This window comes from Pundamilia nyererei, unplaced genomic scaffold, assembly GCF_000239375.1.
Source record: "Pundamilia nyererei isolate P.nyererei 1_Seehausen unplaced genomic scaffold, PunNye1.0 scaffold00019, whole genome shotgun sequence".
NCBI lineage: Eukaryota > Metazoa > Chordata > Actinopteri > Cichliformes > Cichlidae > Pundamilia > Pundamilia nyererei.
Window position 1 is genome coordinate 1914417 of NW_005187420.1, and position 14368 is coordinate 1928784.

Sequence of the window (14368 nt, forward strand, 5' to 3'; positions counted from 1 at the left end):
ACATAAAGGCATAAACTCCACCGTCATAAACTAAGCAGTAACACACCTCTTATATTTCCAGATTATTTGCTTCAGTCTATAGAGGTTGTATTTCTCTTCGTATAGGCCTGTGCCATAATGCGAAGGATATTGATTCATGCGGTGGAGCACAGCAATCTCACGTCAGCTTAGGATCACATTTCTTTGTGTGCTTTGTCACATCTTTTCTTTTGTGCTGTGGGAAAAAGAAATGCTTAATGAAGCGTTGGTTAGCCTGCACAAATGTACGTGTAACTCAGTGAAACTGGATTTCTAGTCGTTCATTAACCGCTCACTGTTTAAAAGCCTTAAAGCCTCTGAAAATGTGGGGGTTGGAAAAAGAGGCAGTACACTGTGAGTAACCATAACAAGCAAATTTCTTTTTCAAGGTCATCTCCTTCTGTAACGCTGGACCCCGTTTAGCTGTCTTACTACACTTGGATCACTTGCAGTCCAATGCACTGCCAATTTCAGCATGGTCCTCTAACGTGTGCAGAGAAATCATCTGACAGACGATCATCACAGGCGATGGGAGCTGGTCCCAGCACAAAGTTTAGGACTGTGCTCAAGGTTGTTTTCTTTTTGTATTTATCTATATTTATATATATATAATCCACCCATTTCATGGTAGCAACACAATGCAATTTAGCATCTAGGCAACAAGGTTAAACTGAGTATCAGAATGAGGGGAAAAGATGACTTAGGCAACTTTAAATATGGTGTGGTTGTTGGTGCTAGATTCTGAGTATATCAGAAAGAAAATAACCAGTGGGCAGCAGTTCTCTGAGTGGAAATGTCTCGTTGATGTCAGAGGACGATGCTTTACGCTAATAGGAAGGCAACATTTATCAAATGACCTCTGCAGTCACCAAATCTCAATTGAATGGAGAACCTTTGGGACAGTGGTTCTTAACCTTGTTGGAGGTACCGAACCCCACCACTTTCATATGCGCAGTCACTGAACCCCTCTTTAGTGAAAAATAAAATAGGATTTTTTTCAAATTCAAGACATAGATATGTTTTTACTGGTGCACAAAATGAGCCGTGCATGTCACGGTGGAGGCTCTGCCGAACCCCTGAGACCGACTCGCCGAACCCCAAGGGTTCGATCGAACCCAGGTTAAGAACCACTGCTTTGGGATGTGGTGGAGCAGGAGATTCACATCATGGAAGTACAGCCAACAGGTCTGGGCCACATTTGTGATGCTGTCATGTTAATGTGGAGCAAAATCTTTGAGGAATGTTTCCAGAACATTTCCTGGCTACATAATGAAGCATTAGGTAGTTCTGGGCTTCACAAATGCATCCTCTGTCGTTACATTGTAACACCCAGGGTATCTCAAGATATAAAGGGCTGTGTTTAGTCATAGTATAAAGTAAATGTCATTTCACAGATATAATACCATCATATGCCCCAATCGTTTATAAAATGCTCCCATTAATATTGATTGATGTTGTCGTCAAAGTATCTATGAGCTCTGCTTTGTTTACATTCTGCTTCTACTACCAAACTAATGTTGGTTATATAAAAATATATATAAAATGCCAGCCTTGCAGTTGGTGTATTTATCTTTATTAACTGCAATACTGACTCTGCTTTTGTGTGTGTGATAAACGGTGAAGTGAAACCTTGGAAAGTGGAAAATGCACAGCAGAGAGAGTAAATGGTCTGTATTTATATAGCGCTTTACTAGTCCCTATGGACCCCAAAGCGCTTTACACAACCAGTCATCCACCCATTCACACTGGTGATGGCAGCTACATTGTAGCCACAGCCACCCTGGGGCACACTGACAGAGGCGAGGCTGCCGGACACTGGCGCCACCGGGCCCTCTGACCACCACCAGTAGGCAACGGGTGAAGTGTCTCGCCCAAGGACACAACGACCGAGACTGTCCAAGCCAGGGCTCAAACCGGCAACCTTCCGATTACAAGGTGAACTCCCAACTCTTGAGCCACGAGTGCCTGTTTAAATGTCTGTACCTGGAAATGTTTGTGTTTGGCTTCAAAGGTCTACTTCCATGATGGTATTCTATAAAAGGACATCTTTTTTCTTTTTACGTTGCAATTCTGATGTCCATCTGTGCAAAAATATGTTTTTTCCTCTTTCCAAAAACTTCCTGCCACCAGGGTTCCACAGCCCACCCCTGTGTGGCCCCCTCAGTGCATTAAAAGTAAATGTTTTAGGTCCACAAGAACAAAAGCATCTCTCACTACAAGGTCAGCTTTCAGAATTGGCTGCCTGCAACTTTGCCGTTACCCCAAAGTTACATTTCAGCTTTTGGGCTCAAAGCACAAGTGTTCAAAACAGGACTTCCAGGGAACTATCTGAAAAAGCTGCAGCACCAAACACATTGCAGATATGCACCAGGAGTCTACCTTGAAGGGGAGATGTTCAGCCTGGTTCTGTAAGAGGTTTCTTCTTGTTAAAAACGGAGTTTTTCCTTCCCACCGTCACCAGTACTTGCTCTTTTCAATGTATTATGGTGGAGTCTTTATCTTACAAAATAAAGGCTCGGAGTGACCGTTGCTCTGATTTGACGCTGTATAAATAGAACAGAATTGAATTAAATTGCATTGAATTGAAGCATAGCTCCACCGTGCTGCTGTGCCACAGGTGGTCAGAGTCCACAGGGCACCCTTATATTGTAAATCTTTAAAAACACTATCTATTATTTTGTCCTGGCTCTTGCTATTGTGCATTTTCCTCTCAATGGCCTTAAATCCTCCAGCCGTGTAATCTCATTGGCTCTGGGCACCTCCGGGCTGCTGGACCAGCTGCTTCTCCACATTGTTTCGACTCATTTATTGTTTCTGTCTTGGGGAAGCTCAGGGCACCTCACAGTAAATGAGGCTCATTGCAGTCAGGGCAGGGGGACTGAACCTGTGACCTTGTTTTTGCCAGTTCACTGTCTCTCGAACATGAAAGCAGCCACTGCAGCAGTCAGACACACGTGGGCTCTCCTGAAACAAAAGTCTTTTTTCTTTTAGCCCCTTTCCCCTTGTTCTTGTTCACTCGCCATTAAAAGCCATAACGCCCATCTTAAAATGAAACAGCAAATCTCTTGAAACAATTTCGTCTTATATATCTGCCAGGCGCTGGAGTTGTGGTGAGGGGGGACAAGATGACAGTAAATGAATATTGATTTTTCCTCTCGTACTGTGCAGCTGGTTTCTGGCTGAGTGAATTTACTCTTACAGAGTTGTCAGAGGGTGGGCTGTTTAATGGGGTGTTATCAATTCACAGAGCGTTTGAGTGCTTTCTGTTGGTGTGCTTACATGATGCAGTGGCTGCTGGGTTTTAGTTATGATGTAAGAGAAAGACATTCAGAGTTAAAACGCAGGGGTTGATGCAGAAGAAGAGACCGTGCACGTTCAGATGTGTTTGAGTTGTTTAAGATTCCAGATTTTTCACGCTCGTGTCTTACCTCGGATTAATCGGATTTGAGCAGCTTGGGTATTTATAATGCTGCCAGTTGTTGTATGTGATTGCTGCTGTTCTCAAATGTGATTAAACACAGCTTTCTGCTGCTTTTGAAAAAAGAGAAGCAGATTTGAAGATAGCATATGTCTCTGTGAGTAATTCACTCAGTTAATGACGTCTGCTTGTAAATTATTAAATATTATTTAAACGCTGCACTCCAGATTCTACAAGTTGCCTCTTTTGCAGGAAACATGTGTTTTGATTCGGTTGTTTGATTTGAGAGTGGCGGGAAGTGCAGCTGAATTAAAGGGAAAAAATTAAAGCGTTTGTGTGGGTGTAAAGCAGGTTAATATTATGGAGAGGCTTAGAGTAGTATTATCAAAGGCGAGAGGTGATAGGTATGAGACAACATACGGGGGATTTGTTAGACATTTGAAAAGGTCACAGCAACACTACAGTGAGAAAGACGCAGAGACTGTTTGAGTTGAAAATCCGTGTGTGTGTGTGTGTGTGTGTGTGTGTGTCACCCAGTTCATAATAATCTTTATTTATCTTTGACCGGGCCCAGGTGAAGCTGCTCAGTTCGCTCTCTGCGTGAAACGAGCCCTTTCAGCGCCCCTCCCTTTAAGCCCACTAGCTAATTGGCTGCCCCTCATAAACAAAAGGGTCAAACAGCAGGTGGGTGGGGTTGATGTTCTCATAGCTATGGTATCTGGCAGGCATGCCCGGGATATTTAGGACAGCCTGTGTTTCTGGCTTACAGCATTAGTTTCAAACTTGTTCTGGCATGCTCCTCGTCAGAAGCCAGAGAAAGGTCACAGCCCACAGTTTTCATCCAATATCAACAATAAAAAAAGGGTCTACAGTGAAACGCGGCATACGTTGAATTTTACTTAGAAGTGCAAATTTTACAGCACGATAGCAGGACCGTCACCTCACGACAAGGTGCTGGGTCGGAATCCACCTTTCTGGGCGGGGTTGTGATGTTCTTCCTGTGTCGGTGCAGGTTCTCTCTGGCCTCCTCACACAGTCCAAAAAATGCTGTTTAAGTTCATTTGTGATTAGAAATAGGCTGTATGTGACTGTGTTGGCCCTGTGATAGACAGGCGCCCATTCCAGGATGTACCCTGACTGGTCCACCAATACCAGCTGGGACAGGTTGAATTGGATAACTGGAAGCCTGACCCTGACTGTGGTGGCTCTGGGGCCCACTCCACAGTTTAACAATCAGTGGTTTACAGGCAGTACCTCAAGCACAGGCACGAACAACTGACAGCACATGCAGTTCTTCTATTGGCCACTAGGGGCTGTTCAAGCAAGTGAATTCCCATAAGCTGCCATGTTAAAATGTCCAGTGTAACAGCATTAAATGTTACAGTGTTAACACCTTAAATGTGATCAATTCTGGTTCCAAAACACGAATGACCAGAGACCAGAAAGCTAAAACCAGTGAGTGTGATTACGTCTGTCTTTTATATACAGTCTGTGGATTATTTTTATGTAGGCTGAGCTCACGAGCACCCATCATGACAGAAAAGCATAGTAGGTTCCCTTCAAGGTTAAATGTGTCAATAATGGGAGTGTAATTAATTCCAATAAGACATCAGGCGGCTAATTTTCCTCCCTCCCATTATCGAGGCCAGTATCAGTACCCTCTTAATGCCGTTTACAGTCAAACACTGTCAGCACCAAGTGAGCCGCCTATAATCCGAAGCATGTTCAGTGTCTACAAAGCCTGTCAGTCACATGGCTATAATTACCTCTAACTACAGTGATACTGGCAGATGTAAAGGAATGAGGTTGTGAATAATTTTAAATTAGCATTTTAATTAGGTTCACATGTTTATTAGTCTTTAATTGAAAATCTGATTGTGGCCAGATGTGTCAGCCACTGATATGATGTTTAGTTTCATACTTAATAACTATTTAACATGATAGAGGCGACGCTTCGAGTCAGCGCTGTAACTGATATGATTGTAATGATCCAGTTTCTCAGAGGTGCAGAATCAGGGAGTTTGTAAAATGTGGTTAAAGAAAAAAATTAAATGAAATTAACGTGCCCATGAAATAAAGTACGGCATTCACTGGGGGGGAAAGGGTCAGCTATTGCATTTTTATTTCATTCAGCGAATAGAAAATACGGTCAAGACATTGGTGAGGAAATTAAAATTGTGTCCTTCAACCTTTTCATCAAAGAATAGTTTCAGCAATCGCAGCCGTGCTTACCTTGGACCTTGTTAAGGTAATCTGCTTCTCGAAGCTCCTCCTGTGAGTTGGTTTAGTCTGACGGTATTTTCTTACTCACTGTACAGTCCAGCTGTTACTACAACAGCTTTATGAGGAAATCAGTAAGGCCACGTTGTTATCCATCCAATGGATGAAGAGATAAACAAACAGCCTCGCTTGGTTAAGATCCCTTTCACTCTGAGCAAATCAACTTCTTTGGCAGATGGTGTCCAGCATCTTTTATTTGTTCTACGTCTCATAAATGTTCTTTTTGACCCAGACTTTGATTTGTCTGTCCATCACGCTTAGCCGCTCTCTAATCTTTGCAGCTCTACCTGGAACGTCTCGTCCCTGTTGACACGGAGAGTAGTGTTTTGTTGCCTGTAATGAAGGCGCCACCTGAAGACCTATGAGGTGTTTGTTTCTCAGCCTAGAGGCTGACCTGCCTTCTAGCTCAGTTGGTCATGTGACCTCCTTTGTTTCTGTTTAAAGACATTTTTCGTGTGAAAATATTTTCATGAAATATGCCTAATTTTTCAGAAGGAGAATGCAATGCCCGAACTCGGAAAGGCCAAAGTTCAACAACCAAACAGCCAAATTCATCACCGTTTTCAGCAGCAGATCAGGCTTTTATCATGATAAACATGCAGCCTGCTCTGAAGCAGGTAACCATAGTGATCTAGCCAGGTGAGAAGAACCACCTCACTAACCCATTAATCTCACTTTGTTCTGCACCCCCGAGGTTTCCCAAGGATGCACGAACTCACTCATGGCATTTTTGCCAATCTTGAGAAAGATTTTGACTGTCACAGAGATTTTTGCCAGTCCTTGAAATATATTTTGTTAAACACCAGCAGCAGAACACTCGTTAGCTCAAACTCTGAAGCGTCATCATCACTTGATTCCTAACACGTATCACGTCTCTGCTCGCACTTTTCTCAAATGATGCTCAAGGCCATCTCCATCAAGAGCGCCTGTCTCTGAGGGCATATCTTGATTGAAGGATTTTAATCATTCAATTTGTAATGCTAATGCCTTCAACACCGTCTTGTCTCAACTGCAGTGCTGCTACTGGGCATTTTCCTCTACACTCGCTGGAGGTCCTACAAAGGGCTGAAAGAGGGCGTTTACCACGTCTCGGCACATCACGACGGCTGGGAGGACATCCGGGAGAACGTCCTCAACTACGATGAGGAGGGCGGTGGGGAGGAGGACCAGGTACACCCCTCGCACGCTCACATGCATGCAGACTGTACCCTTTGCTGTGAAAGTTATCAAAGCAAATCAGAAAGAAACCTTTGTGCACACATACGCAACTGTTAAAAGTGATGTTCAGTATGTAACTGCTACATCGCCACGTGCTTGCTTGAAGTTGAGATGTTTTAATTTTGATTTCAAAGACTTTTATTTTGGAAATTCTTAGCAGTGGATGTATGGCAGGAGCTCTATAATGGATTCTGTCAATTCAATTTGGAATAAAATCCTGCAGTGTGTGTGCTAGCGTTTTAATTAGGCCCACGCAAAATCCTTATCTCCTCTCCACCAGCCAATGTAACCCACAAGCACTCAACGGTACTTAAGAGCTTGCATAATATCACAGCTTTGATCGCAACAAACACATGTGGCTGCTGAAATCATTGCTGAAACACACACAAAGAGGAGGAAAAAAACACTTTCATATAGAGATCCTTGTCTGGCCTTATCAGTACCCCAAAACCTTCAAGATTCTGTCCGTTACCTGCAGTCAAACACACACACACAGTACTGATCCCCTATACACAGCAGCCACTGTGGTTAATTCTCTGGAGTCTTGTTTCAAATCGCTCTAGAGGAATAAAAACAGCACTCATCACATAATCAGTTTCACAAAGCGACCCACGCCTCCTCCTTGTGCATCATTTCTTCCGCCGCCTCCTCCTCCTACATCTTTTTGCATCTCTGCCACCCTGGTTACAGTTCTGGTGGAATCACATTAGTACCAAAGTGGCTGCTGCTGCGCTACATGACAAAGTAATGGCAGCTGTCTGCAGTGGAGAGAGGGAGAGAAATGTCCCTCATCTTGCTCTTCTTCTTCTTGGTCTCTCACATGCATACAGAGATATTTCGAATTACAAGTTTTCTGCAACAGTAAATGGAGACAGATTGGAAACTTAAATAGGTGGAACATTCACAGTAAACGTTGTGGGGCGAGCTGATTGTTTTTCTGCTCTCTTTTCATTTTTCTGCTTTCTCACTGTCACATTTCATTTTTTTCTGCCTCATCTTTCTCCCCCAGACAATCAGTCCCTCTCTGTTTTTACAGCTCCTGTGCTAACTCAGACTTTTCATCTGCTTTTGTGTAAATGTGTGTGTGTGAGACCAGAATGCCTACGACATGGCAGAGCTGCAGAAGTCCCTCCAGCCGAGCCCGGCCCAGTCAGTGCAGTACTGCCGCTCTAGAGCCTTGCACCACCCTCCTCCTCCCCACCATCATCATCACCATCACCTCCTCCACCAGGCGCCCCCCGTCCCACCCTCTTCCCAGCCGCTGGACCCCCTGAGCCGGACAACCAGCTCCACAACCTTGCCTCCCTCTGCAGCTTCCACTTCCTCCACGGCCACCACAACGACCAGTCTCCGCAGGGACGTCCCCCCCACCAGGCTGCCGGCCCAGGGCCAGGCCCGTCCCTCGCAGCTAGCCCGTCGTTCCCTGTCCTTCTCCAGCCAGGATCTGGCCCGCTACCTGTGCGAGATAATCCGCGATGCTGACCAGCATCCAGACACGGGACCTTTTGACTCCCTGCAGGTCTTCTCCACCGAGGGTGGGGGCTCGCCTGCCGGCTCCCTCAGCTCCTTCAGTTCAGCAGGGCTGGATGGAGGCAGCAGCGGAGAAGGGGGAGTGGAGGCGAGGAGGGAGGAGACGCTCGGGGAGTGGGGGCCTCGCTTTGAGAAGCTTCGGGCGCTGTACGAGCGAGCCGAGGCCAGCGACCTCTGAGCTCCAACACAAACTGATTGGACCCTGATAACGGGGCCGCCCAAAACAATCAATTAGCAGACGCTTGGCGGCGACTCAGGCTGGAAAAGCGAGAGACTGGCCGACAGAGAGAGTCGCTCCACGCGCAGCACTTTGCTGACAGCTGACACGAACTGTGTTGTATTTACTGGATGATGAGACCCGTCAATCAAAGCGGGGGCCTAAGAGACAGATGAAAGTGTCCCTATGAAAAGAGCCTGCCGCTCTGCACTCACTCTACCTTGGACGGCAATTTTGCAGGAGCAGACGTTATCAAACCTACAAGTCAGGTTAAATGCTTCAGAACGTCAGCCTGCACTCGGGCTACTCATCATGATGGAGCTTAGCTTCACTGTCGGAAAAATCTGTTCCAGTCACAGACACTAAAACCCCAAATTTCCTCGTGTGTGGATGAGCTGCCAGCTGAAGGCAGAAAATATGAAAATGTTTTGGCCAGGAGTTTTTTAATACATACATATATATATACCTGAGCAAATCAATGCCACTAAATGTATTTTTAGCACCTTGCTGCTCTGTAAATAAATGTCATGTATTTCACACTGTTACACGATAAGACAGTGAAGATGAGGTGGATCATACTGAGTAGCCCATCCAATGCAGTTTCACTGTAGTGGACACATCGTGTTCTCGCTGCCTGGCTGTAAACAGCTTCTGTCAATGTTTGTATGAGAAAAAAAACAAAAAGAAGTGCTTCGACCATCACTGGTTTCCAGGGTGAGATTTTTTTTCTGGTAATGTGTCTTTTGCTAGGTTGAGTAATTCTGTATTGGTTGGGTGTTTCAAGTTTCAACGCTCCATGGGTTGTAAGACATCAAGCTTTCTACTTAGTACCGTGCCCGCGTCTTCATTTGATTTCCTATTCTCATTTGCGCTCCGCCGCTGCTCGTTCCTCCTCACCCGGGGGAGGGTGCACAAAAATTCAAACATCTTTGTAACAAAGAAATGCGAGTGGACGTGTGGACTGCGGGAGGGAGGAAATGCTCGCTCTGTTGCTCTGTTCCGTGCACGCTGTTCCTCTGGCATACCAAATGTGGCGGCTGCGAGAGACTATTTTAACAGATGCTCGGCAGAATACAAAGTACACAGAGCTGCCTTTCAAGGTGACTACTCAATAAACATAAATGGAGGGAAGAGGGTAAGAGATATTTATAAGGATTATATATATATATACAAATATATATATGCTTGTGAGCTGTGATAGCTGTGCCATATGCAGCTCACGCATCCATCTATTGTGTCTTGCTAAATTAGCACATATTTCTTGGCTGAAACATTAGGAGGATTGTGGGTAAGAGAGCTGCAGGAACATGTCATTGTGCTTTTGTTTGTTTTTTTTATGTCGAAACTGTGAATTATTCCTCCAGCTTCTCTCTCTCTCTCTCTCAGCTCTGCAAAAAACTAAACACTTTGTCTTAAAAGAACAAAAAGGCAAATAATAATAATAACGCAGCGAACGAGAGTCTAAAAAGGGCACACTTCCTTTCACATTTTTAAAACAAGAGAGAGGATTGCAGGGTAGGGGGCTGAATCAGAGAGCAAATGAGGGAAGGGAGTGAAGCGGAGGGAGCCCAGCCCTGTGGAGAGATGTCTCACCAGTGCACCACGGAGCACAGCGGCCCTGTGGGGGAGCCGCCGAGGGAAGAGATGCTGCAAGCAACAGTTTTCTGCATAACAGTTTGCTGCACTGCAAATGGGATGAACTTAAAAAATTCGTGTGCCCCCACCCACATGACCCCACAACCTACGATTCTCCCCAAAGTTCCAGCGTGGCTTCTTCTGGCGTTTCAGCCGCTGGATTCTGCTGGAAGCAGCAGCATCAGCAGCGCTCCCTTCATGCCTTTTTTTCCTTCTATTTGTCTTCACGCTGGCAGAGCTGAGCCTGTCGGCAGAGAGCAGTCAAAGGGTAGTAGAGTGTGAAAACATGTCAGGCCACTAATCCTAATAGGAGCTGATGGCCCGCTGTCATGCTGGAAAAACCAAAGGAATGTGAGGAGTTTCCAAAAAAGAAATGAGTTGACAGAGGAGTCGATCCCCACATTGCAGCTTCTTTTTCAGACAAACGCTTTCCGAGCAGCGGAGGCAACAATGCAGCTTTCATAAATAAGAGCATTTCCAGTCAATGATGCCTAAAAGTAAAAGACAGGCTTATCTTTCAGGCAGTGGGGAGTTCCTCCAGAGTGATGCTTGTATGTTGCTCTCTGGAGAGCGTCCGAGCCTGAGCCCCACACACACTTCATGCTTCACTACAGCTGTAAGGAGCGGAGATTCACTTCCCACCATTCATTTGTAGCATACGACGGCTTCTTCAGTGTTGTGTTCTGGGTGCAGACATGTTGTGAACAATGTTTTTACCTCATTTGTAAGTACAGAGATAGATACATTCAAATTATTGCTTTTTTTTTTTGCCAAGAAGAGCAGCATAGATTTAAAATGTGCCGCTTCAGAGAGAAAAAAGAAATCAAACGAACATATTTTTTATCAACATGATGGTGATCAGCTTTTGACGGTTATATAAGTGTTTTGTATTTGCTTTGATCTTTCTTTTCCTCCCCTCAATAAATTCATTTGCACCAGTGCTGAATCGTGACTGCATCTGTAAAGAGAAACCGATGAACTGAAATGTGAAAAATAAATATTCCTGGCTTTGAGTGACTGACAGGGAAACAGCATTGTTGGGGGGAAATAGTTTTATTGACACACTGCGTAATAATATGTGAAACTTCACGTATCCCTCCACCAGCATTGTGTCTGGCATGAGAAAGACTTAACGGCAGAGTAAACATTTACAAGTTTGGATGATTTTTGTGGCTTTACAGTAGAAAATGACAGCACAGAATCACTTTAGTGGATTTTTTTTTTTTAAAGGAACACCAAGCAAAAAGGAAAAATGACCAAAAGGCACCCAGATACATATTACAGTATTTTCTTTTTTCAAATAAACACAAAGAAACTGTTTCCACAATGAACGAGTTCAATGTTGTTTTAAATGAAGATGATGTGAGGACTTTAGGATTACCAGGATGTCTCCAATTATTACTGAAGAAAAGTTCTTCATCCAAATAGTGATTATTCAATGTAATTCTAACTCTAAAGGCTGGAAAACAAGTTAACTCTTGACTTTAGGGACTTCAGCAGCAACAGCTTCCATCAGACACAGTAAGTCCTCCTACCAGGGTATCGGTACATCCTGGATGCTGCGTGCAGGTCATACTTGCAGCACGTCACTTGAATTAAGGTCAGGACTCAGACTTTCAAAAGCTGAAATCTACTCTCCTTCAGTCTTTTAGTTGATCTACTCGGCTCAGTCCCAAAATTGAACCCTCAAAAACTGAAAATGACATCACCTGAGTTCACAAGGGCTCAAACTGATAGAAAACACTTTGTAACATCGCGTGATGTTGCCTTGACAAAGCCAAAAGACGTTTCTTAAAAATTCCCAAACTTATAATGTTATTTCACGTATTTAAATGTTCTTTACAACTAATGAATTTTAAGGTCCAGTCTCATCTTAACATCTTTCAGGATCTGGTCTTAAAAAAGGTGAAGAGAGGTCAAACAATAGATCTGCTTTTTATGTCAGCCGTTAAAAGTAAACTAATTCGGTGTCAAAGCGCAGACTTCATTCCTCCTCGTTTCATGTGAACTTCTGTTTCCTGTACTTTTTGGGTTGTTTGCTCCACCCAAGACACGTTTAATGTCATACTGCATGAAGGGGAGGTGCTTGCCTTAGACAAAGTTTGCATGTGTCCTTAGGCAAACTGGAGATAAAGGGTTGAAAATGTCAGCCAGAGTCTTCATGAACAGCAGAGCGGCCCTGTGTCCTTGCTGAATCAGCAGTAATCAAAGACTGAGTGCGGGCAAAGGGATCAAACCATCCTCTCATAACTGCCTGACACTCTGCTCGATGTCCAGCTACCGAGGTGGTAAAGCGATCCCAAACCATGATGCTCCCTCTACCATGCTTCCCAGCTGGGCTGAGGTTTCGGTATGAGAGCCTAACCTGGTCAAGCACGTCAAGCACTAACCAGTGTTATTTCCCACACTGTTCTAATTCAGGTTCCAGCAAGGCAGAGACATTTCTGATCAATCCCCAACCAACATCATTACATAGCCAGGAGATTAACATCTCAGTCAGTTAAATTCTGCCAGAGGCTGCTGCCGCACACACCTCTCTTTCACAGAAGTGATGCTGGCGTTCAATCTAGAACAGGTTCCACAAAAACAACAATAGTTCCCAAAGTGAGAACCCATGACGCTAAATGATGTTCACTTCTGTTCAAGGTAGAGCTGGCTCTGCTTGAGCGCTGGGACTACACCAGTTAAAAAGAGGTAACTAATGTGCACAAGGTTTACTTTGGCATTGGTGAGCTGGTGCAACAGTCAAAGTAATAGCTGGACTCAGAAACTGGACTGTGAGCTCAAAGATGGGCAAAGTTTGCACAAGCAGGTGGCTTAACGTGCAGCTTCTTAGCCAGGAGATCAGATTTTGGACAGCACTGAATTTCATCTTTGATTGAAAAAGTTCAGATTTCATTTATTTTGTACATTTTGTGGCTGTTTAAGAAGCTTCAACACCAAAAACTACTGAGATGGATGTAGAAATAAAACGGTTAAAATAGCACAACATCCCAAACAAGCAACCCTTGGGTGACTTGGGTCATCATGGCATCACAGCACCAATGCCAAAGGATGCTAATCGCATTCAGGCTCCAAAATATCTGCACGATTATGATTCAGGCGAGTGCTGCTTGGGTTTCATCTACGACAGATGATAATTTTATCTCATCTAGCTTCAGACCAATAGATGAAAACCAATCCTGCATCTGGGAGCAATCCCAACATCTCCTTTGATTTTTTAAGATTGGGATTAAAGTTCTTTGACTTCTAAAATCACGTGGAAAGACCTTCAAGAATAAAGTTGTCCGCCTGCTGCTCTAACATGACCTGTTCAGCAAACATTCACGGTCTCATCACGGTTCAGGGCCGAGGCCAGGTTTCAGATCGTTTGTCCCAAAAACAGACTGTTCAAACTAAACCTGGATCCAAACAAGTTCATTAGTTGCACAAAGCCGTCTAGTGAGCATCTTACATGTATTTCACGAACATCCACTTTAAACCACAGCAGACTGTACAGGTTAATGACCGCCTTCATCGCCTCTTCACTAAGAAAACCATAGTCAGCAGCGGCCTGCTACTAAACCCAATATGTATGGAAATTAACAATGCTGAAAAAATATTACATTACTAGACTCTTATTAGGCAAACCTAATGGAATCACTTCGCTCTCAAATAAAGCAATCAGACATCGCCTAAATTAAACATCCAATATGGAGGCGGGAGGAACAAGCATTCTCGTTCCGCTCATCCGATTGATATGCATCACGACGAGGCCTCGCCTTTAACGAACACCGTGTTTTCAAAAGCCCTGCAACAACCGTGTGCAGGAGTGCTCACGCATCTGCGAGAGCGTGGATTATCAAAGACAGAGGTCCTTATTAACAAGTGTACAAATACAGGCAAACTGAGCTGAGATGAAGGGGAAGGGACGGAGGGAGGGTGCTAATTGTCCAACCACTAATTACCTACGCAGCTCCAGCCTTTCAGTCACCTCCTCGCCTTTGGTGTGAAAGAAGAAAATGAAGAAGATCACTGAGAATTCATGTTTTCACGTGCTCTCATTTCTCCTG

The 14368-nt window shown here is 44.3% G+C and overlaps 1 protein-coding gene across 1 annotated transcript in view; it reads left to right on the top strand.

The window, feature by feature from the left end:
* Positions 1 to 9129, top strand: part of LOC102206054 (neural-cadherin-like) — a 366907-nt gene extending 357778 nt beyond the window's left edge. Inside the window, exons 38-39 of the mRNA XM_005726436.2 lie at positions 6732 to 6886; positions 8031 to 9129. Coding sequence (XP_005726493.2) covers positions 6732 to 6886; positions 8031 to 8642 — 767 coding nt within the window. The 3' untranslated portion in view covers positions 8643 to 9129. The remainder of the gene's footprint in view (positions 1 to 6731; positions 6887 to 8030) is intronic.
* The last annotated feature ends 5239 nt before the right edge of the window (positions 9130 to 14368 follow it).